This window comes from Micropterus salmoides, unplaced genomic scaffold (genome assembly GCF_014851395.1).
Source record: "Micropterus salmoides isolate LMB-PRFRI ecotype aquatic unplaced genomic scaffold, ASM1485139v1 Ms_hic_scaffold_17, whole genome shotgun sequence".
Taxonomy (NCBI): Eukaryota; Metazoa; Chordata; class Actinopteri; order Centrarchiformes; family Centrarchidae; genus Micropterus; species Micropterus salmoides.
Window position 1 is genome coordinate 7,251,980 of NW_024040817.1, and position 21,558 is coordinate 7,273,537.

At 39.8% G+C, this 21,558-nt stretch overlaps 1 protein-coding gene across 1 annotated transcript in view; it reads right to left on the reverse strand.

The window, feature by feature from the left end:
• Positions 1 to 21,499, reverse strand: part of LOC119907500 (chloride channel protein 1-like) — a 46,862-nt gene extending 25,363 nt beyond the window's left edge. Inside the window, exons 1-12 of the mRNA XM_038725261.1 lie at positions 21,384 to 21,499; positions 8,254 to 8,563; positions 8,036 to 8,167; positions 7,666 to 7,794; positions 6,909 to 7,042; positions 6,582 to 6,659; positions 6,375 to 6,453; positions 5,748 to 5,873; positions 5,125 to 5,209; positions 4,058 to 4,159; positions 3,860 to 3,944; positions 97 to 252 (exon numbers count right to left, since the gene is read on the reverse strand). Of these exons, the coding sequence (XP_038581189.1) occupies positions 97 to 252; positions 3,860 to 3,944; positions 4,058 to 4,159; positions 5,125 to 5,209; positions 5,748 to 5,873; positions 6,375 to 6,453; positions 6,582 to 6,659; positions 6,909 to 7,042; positions 7,666 to 7,794; positions 8,036 to 8,167; positions 8,254 to 8,563; positions 21,384 to 21,491 (1,524 nt within the window). The 5' untranslated portion in view covers positions 21,492 to 21,499. The remainder of the gene's footprint in view (positions 1 to 96; positions 253 to 3,859; positions 3,945 to 4,057; positions 4,160 to 5,124; positions 5,210 to 5,747; positions 5,874 to 6,374; positions 6,454 to 6,581; positions 6,660 to 6,908; positions 7,043 to 7,665; positions 7,795 to 8,035; positions 8,168 to 8,253; positions 8,564 to 21,383) is intronic.
• Between the last annotated feature and the right edge of the window lie 59 nt (positions 21,500 to 21,558).

The following is a 21,558-nucleotide window of genomic DNA, read 5'->3' on the forward strand; positions in this document are numbered from 1 at the left end:
CGTCAAGTGGAGCCCGCCACACACACATACACACACTGTTACACTCCCACACAAAAACACACAAAGAAACAATGACATACACCAGCAGCCACAGACCTTCATGAGGAAGAAGAGCAGCAGGATGAGGAAAACACTGACGTCAGGGTGGAGCCAAGCAGCGGAGCGGCCCAGACCGACTGGAGGTGGAGATCCGGAAATCTTTGTCCATGTAAAGTTGTCAAACAGAGAGTTGATACACTCCCTGGGCATCAGCTGGATGGGGGAAGGTGAGGGGCAGAAAGGAAGGAAGAGCAGAGGGAAGGAGGAATGAGTATGGAGGGAAGGTGACGGTGTGAGTGGGGTGGAAAAGAGGGAACAAGGTCGGAAGAGAGATGGACAGAGAGCACAAAAGGGAGGGGGAGAAGAAAAAAAAAAAAGAACGGTAAGAGAAGTAGGTAAAGTAGAAGAGAATAACAGAGGGATGAGGTGAAGGGGCGAATGATGGGTAAAGGAAACTGGAGACAAAAAAGGGGTAGAAGGGAAATAGAAAACAAAAGATGGAAAAGAAATGGGTTAAAGAGGAAGTGAAAGGCAGTAGCGTGTTCTCCCAGAAGCCAAAGGAAGCCAGGCTTTCCCTTTTTTTATAAGACTATTTATCATTTCAATAAAAACACAATGTTTATAGTTTCCATAAATCTTATAAGCTGTTGCGGTCATCTCTTCCCCATTTCTCACTATCTTACAATAAGTGAAACAGCGGCGCCCTAAATGCTATGCGTTGGATGTGCGGTGAAACACTATATTGCACCACCGTAGACTGACCTGCAGTCTGACTACACGAGGAGGCCAGGCAGAGTTGGCATCCCTTTGTGAAAAAAAATTAAATGATTAACCAATCAGATGAGGCCACTGTCATGCCACTGCCTAACTGTGATTAGTCAGGATGATGCCAAGGGAAGCCCGTCGCTGTCTGGCTTCACGCCAATCAAATCACAGCATGCGATCAACGTCATTCAGATGAAATAACGGGAGCTGTTAGCAACTTTAGCTGGTGCAGTTAAGGAGGGTGGAGATTTGGAGTTTTTAGTTATAATAAATAGTTTTTACTAAACTACCACTACAGCAGCAACTTAAGATTAAATCTGACGGAAGACCAACGCCAAAACTGGAGATGGCCTGGAGAGGAAAAAGGGGTTTTGCCACCATGACAGACAGGAGAATGGCCTTCCTTTTCAAATAGGGTGAGTGAAATGACACCTGCTTCTCTCTCTGAACTTAACTATTTGTGCGATTTTTAATGTGGTTATATGTTTGTTTTGCTTTGTATGCCTGGATTTAGCTGTGAATGACTAGTCATTTGAAGTAACCTTATTGTTTTTACTGCAGCTGTTTTACGCATAGATAATGACCACCGCAGACGGCCACAGGGCACTGGGCCAGGTTAGCCTACCTGGGTTGTTAGTCTTCAGTGATGTTGTGTTATGAACATTTGGCCAAGCATTAAGAAGTATCTAGGCCTATTTGATACATGCACCACTGCTACTATGCAAATGTCTTCAATCATCTTCTGATTGAGCTTGTGAATGCTTCTTTTATTCTTAACCTGCCCCATAAGCAGCGGGCTATGTCTGCTATTTGGGGTGAGAGAGAGAGAGAGCGAGAGAGCGAAAGAGAGCGAGAGCGAGAGAGAGAACGTCTCGGTAAATGCAACTTTCAGCAAGTTTGATTAAATTTTTGTAAAATTATACCCTGCACTGTAATAGCACAATGCATTAGATAATTGCCCTCCAAAAAGCACATCCCCTCTCACTTGGCTTCCCCAAACATTTACCCCACCCCACGCCACTGGTGAAAGGGTGGAAGACGGAGAAGGAGAGACACATGGAGAAAGAGAAGAAGCAGGAAAGGGAGGGTTGTGAGAGGAATTGTAATGAAGAGTGCCGAGAAGAAGCCAAAGAGAGAAGAAGAAAAGAAGGAGTGAAGACGAGCAAGAAAGGGAGATAATGGGTGGAGGGGAGGATGAAGGTTGAGGAGAAAAAAGAGGCTATGAGGAAATGGTTGAAAAGGAGAAATAGAGGGAAAAGGAAACAGAGTAAAGACAGAAAAGGGGAGACAAAAAAGGTTAAGGGGGGAAGAAAGTCAAGTGGGATGAACAGGCAGGAAGTCATCCAGAAAGCTGGTAGAAGACGGGTACGGGTGGCCATGTCCAATGACTCATTCTCTTTAGATGACTCATGAATGACTAATTCACTTCAACCATTTTGCTCCACATTTGCATAGATGCCTCTGAATTTGCTCACAGGGACAAATAGCAGCGCCTGCCACATCTGCATAACGCCGCTGCGGGGGGAAAAACAACACCAACGTCATTTTGATTTTTCTACTTTTATACGTCCTACTTGAGCTCGGGTTGAATCGAGGCCCTGAAATGCATTGCTCAGCCTGTGAGTGGAAATGTTGAGGATCCGTTCTGTGAAAGTTTGACAGAGCTGGATGTAATAATAGGCTTTCCTGCGCCTTTTTGAAGTTGAGGGTTCACGTCTGGTTCACAACCCATGTAGCATTTAATCTCCTCTCACTGTGCAGCTTCTTCCATCATTCAGCACTGTGCTATCTAGTTGGATTGTGGATTTGATTCCTCCAAAGCTATACAGTATGTACAATTTTTAGGGGGGTAAAGTATCTGTCAAATATGAATAGATTATTTTGTAAAATGAATGGATGTATCACTTCACTTCCCTGCCATGTTAAAACAATACTGTGAGTTTGTGATAAAAACGTGTGAGACATTCCTACAATGTGGGTGTGAAAGACATGCACTAAGGGAAAAAAAAACAAACATGTTATGGTTTTGCTGACTGACATATGCACACAGACGGATATGCATGCACTTACACCAGCATTTAACACACACCTGGTTCACACTAAGTAGTCTATTTTCAGCTTTCAGTTTGTGAAACACATGATTAGCTCTTAACTCTTGGTGGGTTGATATATAGCTGTCTGAGCTTTCACCGTAACACTCCCTTTGTACACGCAGCACAGAAGGCTACAAGGCATGTAGCTTCTATTCACGTAGAAACATGGACACTGAAATCACAGTAAAGCCACAGATGCACATTAATACGCTGATGGTTTTCAGAATATTCCAATTTTTTTTTTCTCTGGTTCACAGACCTTACAGCTCCTATTTGTCAATCCCAATTATTAAAAACATTAGGGTGTCCCACTTCATCTAACCTGTTGTCCCACTTTGCAAAACACTCAAGAAATGCGGCTTTTGGCAAACGATGCAGGAATGGATCTGTAGAGGTCATCATAGCACAATAATGCCCTGCCAGATCAAAGGTCGCTGCTGTTGGTCCTTCAAAGGTGCACAAGGCAAATGTTCGTGTTGGTGGCTCCCTGTGGCACATCGAGGTCACAGTTTGACACATTTGAACTTCAATACCCAAAAATCCTGTGATGTAGCATCAGGAAAAGAAACAAAGCAAGTCGACTTGTCTGTGATGATGCTTTATACCAAAATAATCCAGACACCAAAGATCTAAGAGATTGTTGGTGAGTGCTTAAACCCTGCTGTTTGGATTTTGCTTTCTGAATATGATGCATATGTTGAACACCACAACTTTGTTGTTGTTGTTGTTCTGAAGCAGGTGTACTTTTACATAAAAATATCTGTATAGTGGCATTTTAAAACATGTAAATTATACCAGTGTTTGCTTTTGTGGATTGGCACATTCTGCTGTTAATTGTTCATCAGCACCATGAAGCTGTCAGCATTTCACACAGGTACAGACAGATTTATTTGCACTGTATTCATCTTTGTTTACAATGAGAGACAGGATGGATGGACAAGATATAATATATGAACTCTGACCTCTCCTGCCATGAACTGTCCAAACCCGGGTGGGAAGGTCAAGGTGGCGATTACCAGAGTTACCACAGCAGGAAAGACCAGCCGGCTGGAGGTGTTGTGAAACAGAAAGCTTTGTTAGTGAAACAAATGCAATGCCATTCTGAAGCTTTAAAAATGCTGCAAATATTCAAAATATCGACCCTACACAGAGAAACCTACTATTTGGTCAGGAAGCGGGTCATGGCGTTGGATCGTCTCATGAATAGAACCACTTGTCTATTTAGATAGACAAAGAACGCCCCAAGGAACCCACAGGAGATCCTGCACAAAGAAATAAAGACATTAATGATTGGGGACGAAAGCTGCCACCAGACCAGCCAATAGCAAAATTCAATTGCCATACCAGGTACAGGGTAGATCTGTTTATCATTTTACAACACAGGGTTATATAACAAGAAGAAGTTTATGCTACTAAGAAAAAGCAAACGTTGCATACAAAAATTATATACACTAGATCGGTGGATAAATTACAAGTCATAGAACTGTTTTAAATGCTGGAGTGCTGAGGATGAAATGAGGAGTCTCACAGCCTGAAGGAAGAAGCTGCTTTGAAGTCTGATGGGTTTCAAATACATGGGTTTAAACCAGTAGAGGGCAGTCACTATGCATATTTATAACACAATATGTGGAATTCAAATACTTTGCACTAAGATCTCAAGATTTGGACCTGCAACAGTACTAAATACTGAAATACACTGGTTTTCAGCTGAAAAAAGTGGTATGTTGTTAGTTACTCTGTAAGTCATCTATTCATTTGTGACACCCTCGAAATACGCAGGGTCACAAGGTGTTGACACAGTTACAAGATAATTAGCAAAGTATGATTTGTACCACTAAAGACAACAAATATGAGGGAGAACTGAAAATGTGTCTTTGAATTATAGTTATATTTATATTTAAAAACTGCATCCTCTATAAGCATATATCTTTGTATGATTATTTTTAAAACTGACAACAAACATCATCACATCGTATATCACAACATACGACACTGCTGTTAAATTGCATGATCTCATGAAGGTGGTCAACTGTGCTCAATGTCTCTCTATTTCCTCCCCTGAGGTAAATGGTGAACTAATAAATTGGATTCTCCAGGTTTCAAATGCTACATTTGCATAAAGTATGACTTGTTAACATTTTCCATTTTGTCCATTAGGAAGTTTTGACAGACAATACAGGCATCCACACACACTAAAATGAAGCCATCTATTGTCTCAGTCGCTCACCCAATGATAGCAAATGCTGGCAGCTCCTGCAGGTCAAAAGGGAAATCCATGCGAAAGTTTGTCCTAAACAAAGCGGTGATGGTTACTGGAAGACAAGGAAAAGAGGTGAAATTTATTCATCAGTTTTTTTGTGATCCAAATACAGAACAAGTAATTTTATTTAGTCTTAAAGCAAACATGTGTTGTTGTTGTTTTTTACAGTAGCAGCTGCTGTAGGATGTTTTTTTCTTTTTTTAGGTACAAAAAGGTTGTACATGATCTCTGTATTCTGCAGGTCTCTTCAGCTGGCTTGTATTGCAAGGTCATGGGAGAGTGTTGACACAGTAAAATGAGCAACAATTCTTTTGTCTGGAACTCAATTTAATATTCTAATAAGATACTTCAGTAACTCTCAGGCATTAAAATACCCTGCTGCTACAGGTGGAGGAGGACACCATCTGGTGGAAAAAGTATTACGTGCCTGTATTACATACATTTATTCAGTGTCTCTAAAAAGATGTGGCAGTTTGCCTGGTGATGGATAGTGAAGTAAGGGTGCCCTCTAGTGCATGTTTCTCACTCAGAAATACAAAGTTTGCAATGACTGTATTTAGCTTGATACATACTTTTTCTCCAATTTGTACCTGCGTCTTTGTTGAACACGGATAACACTCTGAATATGAAGGCACTAAATGTAGCAGCAAAATATCCTCTCCAGTAGTTTCTCACAGCAAAGTATGTGGATGTTACCTCTATACTGAAAAGCACACCTGGTGCAGAAAGGAAAAAAGGGACAAAGAACCAGTAATCAAACAGGCAGGACCTGAAAACAATGCACTGAACCACAGCTAAAGAAAGGTACATGCAAACAACCATATATTTCCTGTAAAATGGTATTTCAATTCAATTTTATTTATATAGCGCCAAATCACAACAACAGTTATCTCAGAGCACTTTTCATAAAGAGCAGGTCTAGACCGTACTCTATGATGTTCAACAATTCCCACCAACCACTAGGCGACAGAGGCAAGGAAAAACTTACTTATATAATGTGTGGATATTTATATTTCTACTTTTTTTTTTATGAAAGATCTTGAGCAGAACCCCCAATTTCAGTTTCTTGTGTACATAGATGTCAAATGTTTCCTAAAAGTGAGTACGTGATTTTGACTGCTGAAATATGCAAATATTTTTGATTCATGCCTGTCTTACATGCCCTTGGTGGGGAGACAAAAAAAGGGGCCGAACAGGAAAGGCAAAAGGCTGTGTACCTCCAAGTGGTGTGCCAAAGCAGCAGCCAACCCCAACAGCACAGCCCACTGTCAGGATGTCTGTATAACAGTATGGATTCTACTGATCCAGAGAGGAGGAAGAGGAGGAGAACATTTAACTAAGAATTACCCATGAAGTCGTTCATTTTTTCCCAATCACACCTAAATGTTGAATGTAACTAAAACAGTTTCCTGACATCAGCTTACCTGATAAACTCCTGAAAAAAAGGACATGAACCTGCTGAGAACTGCAGCACAGATACTGGCAATGTGAACAAATGGGCCCTGAGTGGAGATGAGTACAACAGGAAAATGTAATTCAATTATCTCATCCTCAATAACATAACATAAAGTATCATTTATTAAATCATGTTATAATTAATAAAAAAATATACTGTATGTTATGTACAGTACATTACACAAAAAACCACACACCACAGAACACTGCATAGGTTGTTTCAATAATCAGACTTACTAAAGAGAGAGATTTGTTTATTCAGATTAAAAAAAATCTGGTTGACCCAGTTTACCCACCTCTTTGCCTACAGGCATCCCGCTGCCAAGGGCAGCAGTCAGACCAATGACTTTAGCAACAAAGGCCTTAAGAGTTAAATATTCCTTTAGCACCACACCTCTCAGAATGGTCTTCAGCTCCGGGATGCCAGAACCTGAGACAGAAGGCGGAACAGAGGTTGTTCAGGAGGAAAGGGAGAGACGAGAAGAGGTTCAAATTATCCAATTATTCCTGTTGACACTGGAGCAACTGTGCAGAAGCAGTCATGTGAAAATCAGATGTACAATGTAATTTAAAGCACTTTCATAACCTACAGTCTTTAAGCTACACCTTCCTGGTGTGTTGATGTTTTTCCTGCTGAAAACAGTGTAGTTTCCAAACCATTTGTTCCTGCTTTGGAGAAAAGCTGAGGTAGGTTATCATGCGCCACGGCAGGATTAGACTTGGCAGGGTTTTACTCCAATCAAATATTACAGCATCTGATATCACTGATTAGCCGAGATGAAGATATCAATACAATATTTTGTTAATTGGTTGGATTAGGATTGGAGTGAAAGCTTGCAGACTCCAAACCAGTTTTTAAATTCATAAGTAACCAAAGTCCTTTACTTTCTACCATGTCCCTCTTCAAGTTCCCCAAGTTCCAACAATTTAAATGTACATTGTCTAATAAGCACTGGATTACACCTTAAAGTAGTAAGTCTGAGGCATTGTACCAGAGATGATGAGCACAGAGAAGCATTAGAAGATATGCATGATGAAGAAGGGGGTACAGACCAATAGCTTGAGGAGCGACCAGGTGGCAGAAGATGGAGGAGAACAGGATGAATATCAGGGGATATGAAACCCAGGCCAGGTACTGCAGGAGAATCTTCCCCTTCAGCTCCCCATAAATCCATTTATAAGCTGAAGGAGGGAGGCAGGGAGAAACAAAGAGATAAGAGAAAAACAAAAGAATAACTGATTGAAAAGAAGAGAGAAGGATGAATAGCAGAAAGTGTAGGAGGAAGTAAGGAGAAAGAAAGAGAAAAGCAAGAGAGAGAACAGAAGATAGAAGTAGGAGATGGAGGGTAAGGAATTAAACAGGCACCTGCTTTTACACGACATGAATGGCTTCTGCAAAGCATTATGGGTTCTATTGTCCTACCTTGCAGGCTCTTTGCGCTGGCATAGTCCATTGTCCAGCTGACCAGTGCCATTGTAATGCCAAGCAGAACAAGGAAGATCCAGTCTTCTCCCAACCTGGTCACAAGGAATCGCTGCACCCGTGCTATGCAGTCTAACAAAACCAAACACCACAGAAGCTCACAAAAAAGGAGTAACAAAGCATCAATCTACTTACTTTACTTTTTTATCTTTGCTCACCTCTACACTTGGAGTAGGAGCGTTTCTTCTTCATAGAGGATGTAAGGCCGGGTTCAGCTGTTTGCTCATCCGCATCCTCTGCTTCCATGTTGGACTGACGCCTGTTCCTCTGTCTGCTGTGATGTCCGTGCTGAAGTCCGTGTCGACCGTGGTATCCATTTTGACCATGGCCACGGCGGCCATGTCCATGCCGTGGCCTCCCATAGCTGCGGGGATGGTTGCCATGTTTCTTGATCTGTCTCTCAGTCAGCAGGCGTGTGGCCTCCCGTCTGCCAGAGCCTCCTTGGTGCTCTTGGTACTCCCCATAGAGCTGTCAATCAATCAGTAAACCAATATATTAATCAATAAGCACAAAGGATAACAAATTATGTGAAGATCCAGCATTCATTCATTAGAAATACACATGCAATTAGTTCCTGAGAAAGCGAGAATGTGGAGTGTGACAGTATTTTCTTTTTGGCACGCTGGCAGAGAAGAGTCCCTTTTAAAAATAGACAGGACCATGTGACCAAACAGTTCTAATAGAAGCGGAAACACAGACTCTGCCTCTAGATTTATCACCTCTGGACAGACTCCATGAAAATTGCCTGGGACATCTGGGGAAGAGATTAATTCCCATCTCTCTCTCTGTCCCTAGCACATTATCTCTTTCAATAAGAGATGCCCACTTGCATTTGTCTCATCCTTTCCTCCTACACACCATGATCCAGATCTCTCAATAACTATAGACCAGTTTCTAATCTTTCATTCTTTTCAAAAGTATCAGAAAGAACTTGCAGCTCACATAAGTAACACCAATCTTTTGAAGCTTTTAAATCTCCCTATAGGGCCTGCCTTTTCACTGAAACAGCACTGAAAAGTGGTAAATTACATTTTGCTTACCACTGATTCAAACTGTACTTCGGTACTTACTTACTAGACCTCAGTGCAGCTTTTGATACCACTGATCAAGGCATACTCCTAAATAACACTGAAAACTACTTTGGGATCTCGGTCCTGGCTGTGACATGGTTAAAATCTTATCTTTTTGAATAAGGTGTGTTTCTTATAATAACATTGCATCATTATTTTCTGCTATATCGAGTACCTCAGGGCTCTGTTCTTGGACCTCTGCTTTTCTTTTTATATATTTATAGGGCTGCCTCATTGCTAATCTTGGAGAATTTGTTCTTGTGAAGCTGGAAGTTGTTTTTTTCCTGTGTTTTGAATGAGACTTTTGTGATGTTATACAATTAACAAAATGTTGCTTTGCTGGTTGCTCTGACAACAGAATCACTTCGTTTGCAATTCATTCACCTATGCAAACTTTGGTGTTTTCTGTCCTTGGCTAATGAAGAGATCATAATTCATGCTTTTGTTTCAACTAGATTAGATTACTCTTGTCTCGCCTACAGTGCACTACCAGAGAAAGTCTCTAAATGATTCAGAATGCTGCATCTAGGATCATAAACCAGAAAATTTGACCATCGGCTCCCGATCTAAGTCAGATATAACCATAAGGTACTTTTGATGACTTATAAAATTGTAAATGTGCTGTTATCTCTCTGAGCTCAATAAACCTCATGTCCCATCCCGTGCTCTCCGCTCGCAGAATACAGGCCTCCTGTCTGTCCCAGAGAAGTCTTATTATTGTGCAGCTTTTCTCTGGAATAATCTTCCTGCTGACATCAGACAGTCTGACTCTGGAGACGCCTTTAAATCACATGAATAGCATCATGTTGAACACCAGAGTTCACCAAAGTCAATATAGTATATAATAGTTCAAATTTGAAAATAAAAGATTATGAGTAGACCTCAAATTTCATGTTGATTAATTGTATACCCATAAATGGCAATACAAATACATACATTCTAATTAGCCTATACTTTTGTTAGCGCAAGTCATTCTCTTAATTTCCACTACTCAGAATCACAATTAATCAGAAAGGATTTATTGAGCTACACTAATGAATCATTATCTAACATTCCAGCACTGTAATAATAAGAATAATAAATCCAGGGCTCATATATATTGTTGGTACATCAACAGCAGACAATAGAACTCCAGGAATACAACTGACAAGCTGGTAAGTTGTGTCTAGTGGTGACACTTTGGACGTCCGGGCAGCAACCTTTCAACAGCTTCTAATTTAGCAGGTTCATGGACAGACAGGCTGATGGAAGGATGGATTTAGACACACACACACACACACACACACACACACGTGTGTACATAAGGTGCTGGCAATGTTGTGTGAGCAGAGATGCCAGTCAACACACAGTGAAACTTGAGCAGCATAATACACAACATGCTGTAACTGTATGGCAACACACAACATAGACTCAAACAACAGAAGCCACAGCTGCTTAGGTTGGTAAGCAGAGCTCATGTGTTTAATGTTAAATGCAACACACAACATAATGTGCTCTATGCCTTCTAAGAAGAGAGGATTTTTTCATCATAGATTCTTACTGGCTTATCCTGAAAGCTCATGTTTACAAGGACATTACACACAAAGAGCACACAGTGATGTACTGGTAAAGGGACAACTATGACCTTAGCATAATGTAAAGCCAAAATGATATGCTGTTAACTTTACACCATGAGTAACTAATCACACTGCACTGATCTTTTTTAGATTAGGGATGCACCGAATGTTCGACCACCGAAATTAATCGGTCGAAAATAGCAAAAAAATAAGCAGGTTGACATGTCGGCAGTGTGGACGCATTTTAAAGTGTCTGGGAAAGACGCAAAAAGTTGCTAAGTCCGACAAGCTGTCGGCGCTGCCACTGTCTATTACTGCACTCTACGGAGAAATATTGTCAAATTTGTTGGAAAAAGCAAAGTTTTGAAGTTGCATTATACATTTGAAAGTTGTATTCAGGCTGTCTAACTGACTCAGACGTTAAAAATGTGAAAAATAGAAACTAAAGCCTACCCATCACACAGTGAACCACCGCATCCCCCGATGATTGAGACAAAAGACAACAATAATAAAGATAAACACTGTTCTTGTTAAGCTGGGTAGGCCTCTATTCATTAGTACCATCATTAAAAAGCACAACAGTAGGGCTTTATTAGGTTACATTCAGTAGGAAGTTAGCTAGCTTTAACTAACATTACATTAGGAACAATCCACAGCCTACATTTTTCTGGATTTATTTTAGGTTTTGGAAAGAGAATAAATCGTACTTCTCCTATTATCCTATCAACCAAGAACAGCCTTTGACCATATCTTAGAAAAATACAGCCAAAAAAAGCTAGAGAACGACTCCTTTTGCATTTGAGTCAGTGGAGCGCAAACATGAAACCTCAGTTACAGCGAGATCTATACTGCGCTGTGATTGGCCAGCTGTGTATTCGGGGCGTGGCTTAGCGAAGGGTCAGTTGTCTCCTCGCACATCCACTCCATCTGGGCTGACTTCTTAGAAAAGGCAACAAATGGTCTGACCCGCTTTGAGTGATTCTGTCACTCGTTTGTGAGAAGGCGATTAAGTTAGCCGCACCTTTGGGGTGCACACGTATTCAAGCCTTTATGGTAAATCCACTGAAACGGACCAGTGCGAGCTGACAGGCAGGTTAGCGACTTTATCCTGTCAGTTTGTCTCTTTACAAAGACCAGTGTTGCAGTATGAAAGTCCTACCTGAAGAGAGGCTGTGAAGTCTTCATGTTATGCGATACGAGAACCACATACAACATTATTTTTCAAATCGGGTCGGACTTGATGAATTTAGTATGAGGATGCACATGTGACAACGTCCGGTTTTCAAAATAAAGTGTCTATACAGTATGGAAATAAGATTAATTGGATTATATTCACAGAAAGTATAAAACATATTGCATGTGTCCATTAAAAGTAAATGGACTCGTCATTTACTTTACTGGACCCTCTTGGGCCTCAGACCCACCACAGTCTCTCGAAATCCTGTGGGAAACACTGAGTAAAAAGCACATTTTGACTATTAAATGTATGCAACGGTAAAAAAAAGGCAAAATAAATAGAAAAAATGTGAATGTTCTTAGGTTTCATTATATTTGGTTTCGGCTTCGGACATGAATTTTCATTTTATTTTAGACTCAAGAAAATTCACACAGAAATGTCTTTCTTGGCAGCCCCTGTTTAACAATCATACAGACAGGCCCTTTGTGCTATTAAAAATTGGCCATGTCAAAAACCATGTGGTTAAACATGGTATGTAACAGCCAGTAGGGGAAATAATGTGGATTAGAGTTAGGTTAATTAAGCACTGAGTTTAATAAAAGAGATTTTACAGCTCTTCAAAAATTTTATTTTCTAAAGTAAAGTTGCTTTGTAATGTAGCCACATTACAAAGCAACTAACTTTAAAGCAAAATAACACAAGGAGGACTAGGGATGAATACAGCCAAACAATGATTGTTTGTTATTAACTTTGACAATAATCAAGACTAACAAATATATCATATTTAAAATACACTATGTAAAATGTCTGTTAGTAATAAGCGCAATGCAATGTATGGAAACATACATACTCAGTAGGTCTATTAATGATTTTTTTTATCAATGTAAAATGTGTCTAGGTTCAAACTGACTGTGAAGTTTTAGACGTGTATGTTCCATTAATAAAATCTTGCTGATTTTTTAATTTTATGAAATGCTGTCAAAACTGCAGATAATGAAAAACTCACTTTTAAACTACATTCATTTGTTTCAGCTACACCACAGTCATTCTCACTCAGAAATATATTTACATCATATCCAGCTGATAACTACGATAGGAATGTTCAATCTGTGCGACTACAATATGAAAGGTTACTGTTCATTGATCAGTTTTATTCAGATTACTTTAAACAGTGATTACTGCAGCACTGTAGCGCACGGTAAGTGTTTAATGTCCACAGAGTCACTGTGTTATAAAGAAGGACAGTGTAGTTTATAGATTTTATTCTGTGCTGAGGATAAATTTAGGATGTCCAACTCAGATCTGATCATAAAAGCGTTATGTTCAAGATCATGTTTGGGTAAAAACCAAAATACTAATAGCCTATTTAACCGTGATTTCGATGTTTCTAAAGACGTAATTGCGTTCCAATATGTGCTTTGATATCGACAGTATGAATGAGGAAATGAAACGGTGTGTGAGACAGCCGCTTCAAGCTCCGCAGGAGGGGAGGAGTCAGAGAGAAACTCAGCGTTAGTTGAAGTAAACCTCGTCCAGAGCAGGTTAGGTTCACAGCGTAAGTTGCCGGGGTTACAGACCTAGAGTTTATCTGATCTCGGGCTCAAAGTTTTCACTAAACCTGCTTTCTGAAACAGGGCCCAGATATTACTTCTAACTAGACACTACGGTGGAAAGGGCATCATTATTTCTCCAAAACCACATAAACTGAATATCTATATTTGATTTGGTTGAGACACCCAAGTTGTATGTTTAGAAAATGTCATCAGCTATTTACTTCTTTGCAGTCCAGGACAAGAGGACCTCCAACATGGCCACCACAGAGTATGTTATGTTGTAAGAAATCCCTCCTTCCCACACTCACCCTCCTTTACCTCGTTCCACCTCTCCTCCTGTTTTCCCTCTTGACCACTGAAACTCTACTCTGCCCTAATCACGCACTCCTTTACCTCCTTCCTCCGTTGCCCCGTACTCTCCTTCCTTTCTTCCCCCCTCTCGCTCTCTCTGCCGGTGAAACACTACTCTGGGCTAAATTTAGTAGCAGTGTGATCCAATATTCCTCATTACACTTCCCACACCTCTCTTCCTCTCTCTCACCATCAGCATACCTTGCAATGCTTCATCCTATCCCCCCATTTCTCCTTTCTCTCCCTCTCTTTCCCTCCAGTTGTCTTTTAGTCCCTCAAAGAAGAGAGGAAGTATAAACTGATAAACTTTTCCTAACAGCTGAGTTTCCCAATATCCCAGCAGAGTGTATCTGCTTATGTAATTTAATGTACTGTTATAATAAAATATAAGCGTTTTTTAATACTTTCAGCAATATAAACACATTTTTCTACAAAAGCAAAGCAACACTTCTCAAATCTTAACTGATTACAAGCAATCATACAAGAATTCTGCCTTTATAAAATAACCTAAAATTAGCAAAACTTTTTGATTTAAATTTTTCAAGGTAAATAAGATAATGCATTGGACCAAACATTCAAAGCCAGCTTTCATAACTTTCCAGTTTTAGTAAAACTTGTACACATTTTGGTGGGTGGCAAAAAAAATACTTGTTTGACACCCAGCCATGGTCAAAAGATGTTGGGCTGTCAAGAGCCTGTGTTTTTCCACAATCTCAAGAGCACACGTGCCACAGGTTTCTGTATAAAACACTGTACATAATGTATACATTTACTGAGCTGATTTCTGCCATAGACAGGTTTTTTTGTATACAAACACTAGTGGATGCGCACGCAGCCAGGGGCCAAAATCGCTTTGGTAACCGGTCAGAAGACTGTAGTCAACCGCTGTAATCAACGTAGATTACGCATTGTTTGTAAATTCCTGTTGACCTAATAATAAACTGCTATTTCAGAGTTGGATCTGTTTGTTTGTGTTTCATTTCTCATATTAATAGAACATGCGTGACCGCGCTGCAGGTTAGCGAAACCGGTGTAGGTACCAGATGTGCTCGGGTGGTCAGATCTGCTCGGGGGCCTGCTCCTGCTGGCAACGTCACATAATGTGATTGGCTGTACGTTTGTATGAAGACGTGGCAGATGGTGATTGGCTGTATGTCATAGTGTTTACGGACACTAGTTTTCGGTGAATTAAGTGAGTTAATGTTATTTATTTTATTTTTAATATTTTTGTTTTTTCACACACACACACACACACACACACACACAGTTTTATTTATTTATTTTAATTAATATATTTTATGTTTTTAACACAAACACACATACGCTTTAATTACTTTACACTTTAATTACTTGTTTAATGAAATGTATGGGGTTGATTGTTCTTATGTAGTTTGTATGATGCTTTGGCAATATTGTTGTAACACATTCATGCCAATAAAGCTAATTTGAATTGAACTGAATTGTTACGACACTAATGTTAGCTGCCGATCCACTTAAGCTAACATGTGTGTATACGTTATTGCCATTTTGCCAAAGTAAATGTGAAATAAAAAAAAAATGCTACATTAATAACTGGGGGACTATGTAGTTTGTCTGAGTAGCTTAAGTAAGCTACTGTTAGCTTAACTTGATCGGCAGCTAACATTAGCGTTGTAACCTTAATACACAGCTATTGCCAGGCTGTGTTAAAGTTCAGTGTTTAAGTTCTAGTGACATCTAATGGTGACTGAGACAGGACAAAGATGTCATCTATGAGATAAAAGAGATTGCCATTCAAGAAATTAGTTTTCTTTTAGATATATTAAGAAATTATACAAATGTTTTTGTGAATATTATTGTTACTTTTTCATTAACAAACAACAGCCACATGAAGAAATGAAGAGTTACATGATGTCTTATACTCCTGTAATACATTATTTTACATCTTGGGAGGGTTGGCTCATCTGGACTAACATACCAAAGTAAATGAAGAAATTCTCAAACACCATCACATCTAGCGCATCAAGTATGACCACTGACAGATACCAGGACAATGAAGGCCTCACTGTTTCTGCACCACGGCCCATTTTAAGCCACATAATACATGAAGTTTACAGAGGCATTGTCAGGTGAGGATCAAGGCTCCTCTCACTTTGCTTAATTAGATAAGCAATCTGCAAATATTACCGAAATGTCTTTTTAAATTTTTTTAAATACAACAAATGTCATATTTGTGTGCACAGTGGGACACGATATCCAATAAGTTTTTTAAATGTAAATTCGGAAAGTATTTATTATTGGTCATTTGATAGGCACATGGTCTTGTGATATATCACGATTAGCAGTAAAAAGAAATACATTTTTCCACCAGGGCAGTAAAATGTGAAGTTTAGCTGCTGATCTGAGCTTCCCTGCTGTTACCGTTTCATTACCAATAATATTCATCATCTGTTTGTCTCAGGAAGGTAACATCACATTTCTGTCCACGTAACAAAAGCCATAACAGAGCGCTGGAGAAGAATTATATGAAGTTACAATCCAACTACATATTTTTTCTACCAGCGCAGTAAAAGTTTAGCTGGCTCATCTGAGCTTGGATGCTGGGAGCTGCCATTTTATTTCCAATTAGCGATCAGCTGATTCTCACAAACATCATACAAACCCAAAACAGAACGCTGGAGACAGAGAGTCACAACATGAAATTACTCCAACTAACATAACACCACAAGCCAAAGCACAGCGCTGGAGAATAAGTCAATCCAACTAACAATACATTTTTTTCTACCAGTCAGTAAAGGTTTAGCTGGCTGATGCTTCCATGCTCCAAGCTAACATTACGGTTTTATTGCCAATTAATGTTACTGATCAGCTGATTGTCTTGCTAAGTAACCGGCAAAGCCAAACCACAGGCTGGAGAATAAGTAGGCTTCAAGCTAAATCTATCAAACAAAAGCTTTCATTTGCATCGCTAAAGTCTGACAAACAAAGTTAATTATCTGTCCAGCAGAAAACAGACAACTTCAGCACCGCTTTGAGAACATCTGTCCCACATTAACATTATAGCCTTCTATCTGGGAAAATACACAAAATCTGTGATTTCCAAAATGTCACTTCTCTTCTTACTTCTAATAAACCAGAAGATTACTGGGAGACTGTATATTACTATTATTATTAGCCCCTCTTATTCTTCTTTGTACGTATTAACTGTAGTGATGGGCGTCTACACTACCGGAATTACACAAGCAGAAGAAGAACGCCGTGATGACAAAACGCGCTCTGTAGCGCTGTTTGTTCGTTGTCAGCTACGGTAGAAACATGACCACAAAATACAGCGACCTCCACAGCAGGGGGTGCCCGTGGTTATGTAGATATAAATGTCTCATTCTAAGGTAATAAAAACATAATGGTTCATTATGTGAGGTCTTTATACTCCACTGAAAATAATGTGGATCTTATATTGCATTTCTGTCAATAGAGCATCAGAAATATTACACACTGAACCTGAAGTCCCGTTTAATAAGTAGAGCTTTATTTCATTGTATAAATTCTCCCAGGAGCCGTTAAATAAGATTATTTAACTTAAATAAGATTATTTAACGGCTCTGGGGTCTCCATAGTTGATCCGAAGACCCGTTAAAACTATATCCGTAAGCACTTCGACGTACAGCCAATCACAAGCCAAAAGGCTAATGGAAGAACGAGGGAGAGAGATGTTCTTTCCAAAGCTGCAAGAACTGTCATTAGGCCTAACTTAGCTGTGTCCCACTCAGAGATGCAAAGAACATGGTCTTCCGTAAACTTTGTGAGACCAGCAAAAAGCTTTCAACCGCGAACAATTTTGTATTGAAGCATCTGCTAAGAAACGTGAAACTTAGCCTGTAGAGAGAAACTCCAGCAGCTAACGTTACTGCCAATGAAGCATCCACTCAGCAGGAGAATCAACGTTAATCAACATACTGTGTTTTGTAAAAGCACTGAAAACTTGCAACATGCATGTGCAAAACATTTTTTTTTATTTCAGACAGTGGCGTTAATAAATGTTGTGTACTGTAAAAATCATACTCATTGATGCTGTTATGAATACGCAATCAGTTAAAATGTTGGGAGGGACCTGCTTTGTTTTTTATTATTTTTAAATAGCCTATATCCATAGCCTATATGATACAGCATCCTCTGGTTTGAGAGGCTGCAGTGTTTTCAGTTCGGCTGGTTGTTGACTCCTCAGGTTAATTATTGTTCCAGTAAAGTGGATTCATTTCTAAAATGCGCTGCTGAACAGGTTTCCCGTCACTTTTAAAGACGAGGTGCGGTGGTTGAAAGTAATTGTAACATAACGAGTAACGTGACTATTCACTTTTAATACCCAGTAATAAGTAAAGTAATATTATTACTTTTTACATGAGTAATAAGTAAAAAATAAGTCATCACAATTTCTGAGTAATTTGCTGAGTAACAGCTGCTAGATATGCCGTATAAAACAATGTGCAGCGAGGACAGAATGCTGCTTTCTACCCTCTAGATGCGCGCGCATCTTGGTGATGATGTGGCACAGAAACCTATCTATACCCCAAAATAAACATGCATCAAAGAAATCCTACATATATGACACACAGTCCTTTCTTGTTAATTTCTTGTCTGGACCAAATAATTTAATGCATATTTTAAGAAAATAAAAACAACATTTTACAAAGTGCAGACAGAGAATAAATCATGACGCACAGACATTAGATCTGTGTGGAGCGATGAGGAAACTGTAACATTCTTCTGATCAATACATAAAACAAATGGCATATTTCCGTTTTCTACATTGGTTTGAACCGTTTGAGGTTTGACTGTCACTTCATGCCATCTCTTCTTCTGCAATGGTTTAGCTGCACCCGACAGGATAATTAGTGCTAGCTGTTTATCTCGATGAACCAACTATAAATATTTGCATAACAGTACTGGATGAAAATGCATTTTCATTCATATTTTCTTTCGCACATTTTCTGGATATTTGGTTAAAATTTGTGCTGTATTTGGATGTAAACTAAGCTATTGTTTTGTTGTTATATTGACAAAATGTCCAAAGTCATTTACCAGATGGACCCCTCTGTGTTGAGAGACATTCAGAGATATTTATTGATGATGTAGTGATGGCGACTTGGTGGTGGGTTTTTTTCTCCAAACAATTCAAAGGATCATATCACATTGTGAAAATGAGCTCCATTGAACATCATTTCTCAGCCCTCCGATGTCTGCATACCTCCACAGAGAGCTACAGTGTACAGCTGAATGTGAGCGCATGCCATAATAAGCTGTCATCTGAAGTCAAACTTAATGCATATGAAGGTCTTCTAAAATAGAGAAGGGTTTAACTCCATACAATCTCTAAATGACTCCCGACAACGTGCCCTTTCTTTGTAGCAGATTGCAGTGGTGGAGGTGGTGGGGGGTGATTATTGTTATTATTATTGTTTTGTTTAATGTTTCAAATTTAGCCCCATCTGTCGAGCCAAGTCACAGTATCTTCAAGAGACCATTAAATATGTAATGATTAGATTCATACCAGTAGGCAGGGACACAGAGACAGAGCTGCAATGATTAATTAATCAAATTAGTCAACTATTAAATTAATTATATATAAATATTCTGATTCCAGCTTCCTATATGTGCATATTTCTGCTATCTTTAATAGGGATGCACCGACATTTTCAGTCCTGATATGTATACCAATACCTGGGCTTTGGGTATCAAACACACATTGCCAGTAGCATAAGAACTTGTTGGCGTAACAAAGCGTGAAATACCTCCAAACTGCTGACCATTGTTTTTAGCTCCCTTCATGCTATTTTAGCTCTCCTAGCAAAAGGTTCAGGTCTTCCAGTGCGCTGTTGACTCATTGCACAGTACGCACGTAAATGAATTGAACACATCGGCCCCCTTGTATCCGATGCCCGATCCAGCTATTTGAATCTGTGTTGCACTGATATCCGGTATCAGTCTCAGATCGTTGCAACATCATTCTTTACTCCTCTATGACAGTAAACAGAATATTTTTGGATTGTGGTAAAAAAACCAAGAGACTTGATTATGTTACACGAAATACTGATTCACATTTTTTTACTAATAAATTAATCGAGAGAATAATTAGTTGCAGCCCTACACTCAGACTCATACACAGGCTAGATGACTTTGCACTTCCTGGAGTACACATAGGCATAGAGTTTCGACAGCCACTAAATTCTATATATCACCATGATCACAAGCCCACACATACCAGCCTATCAACACCTTTATTTCAGAATGATTCATCATTCACAACAAAATGAGTCTTTCAGGGTTTAAACCATGTTTTTGTATGAACTTTGCCAGATTGCGAAATGCAAGGCTTTTCTTGAATAAAGCAGCAAATATTGATTTGTTTTTAGTTTAAGAGATGCAAAAACTAATGCAAGGCTACAACAATAGGCTATATAGCTTCATATGTCTCCAAAGTAATCTGTGATTGTGTTGTTTATGATTACACTTTATTGATCTTTTTATATAGGGGAGGACTTTGTACAAGCTCCCCTTGAAAAATCTCATTAAAAATGGCAGTGCAACTGTTTCATTAACATTTTGTTTCTGGCTGATCTGCAGCATGTTCTGCATTTTCTTTTTCTCCTCAACTTCTGTTAGCGGAAGCATGTTTTGTGCTCGGCACCAGAGGACCCCATTTAATGTGAACTGTGACTCAAAACAAGGCTACTGCATCACATTGCATTACAACCTGCAAGTGTTTCTATTTTTCTGGCCTCTCAAGGTGCATCCCAAAACAACTCTGAGAACATCCAGGGTTATATAACAGTTACATCTCCAAAACCATGATGAAAATCCTCCAGATGTTCTGAGACAGCCTTCACAGCGCCTTGTCCCAAAACATACATGTCACTACATGAATGGTGAAGATTAGCACCATTGCAAATGCATGATGGGGTTTCCCCTCTTTGGAACACACATGGATAAGCACCCAGCACACAAAATGCACACTTTTTGTAGATGGACACAAATGTACACGTATACTCTGCATACACTTTCACACATACAAACATACTGTGTTACACATGTCACAGAAGTCCTTCCTACATGTGTTAAGACCAACTAAGCTTAAGAAATGAGGCGCAGAAAGGGTAGCAAACAGGTGGCCGGCAGAGAAAGAAGGAAACAGCGACAAACTGTGTATGTGCGTGTACTGTGCAATATGTGCATGCCAAGATGAGGGGTGAAGGAGGTGCACAGTGTCTGAGCACCTGTTGCGTGACCATTTGCGTGACCCTGTTGTTATAGATCAGCTAATTGGTCTTTACCATGTCTAACACACACACACACACACACACACAGTATGCGGCTCATTCGCAGGCACACGCACAATAAGTTAACAGGCTCCATCCATGCACGTGCTGTTTGCACTGCCAATACAGGAGCGCATGCAAGAATTACGTAAGTGATTGAGGGAAAGAAAGTGTGGACACACGAGAGACAGAAATTAACATGACAGACAGGCTGACGCAGAGCAAGACAGATGGACTAAAAGAGCAACAGAGAGAGAAAGAATAAGAGGAACGAGAAAGGGACACTGACCAGGGTTTGCTTGTATCTCAGAGCCTTCCTTTCCGACGCATCTGCGGCCATTGACACACTGTCACTGACCCAAAAATAAACCCACCCGCTCACCGTCTGTCTCAGCATTACCAGGACCGCGATGGACGCCCAGCCAGGACACTGACACACACACACACACACATACACGCTACAC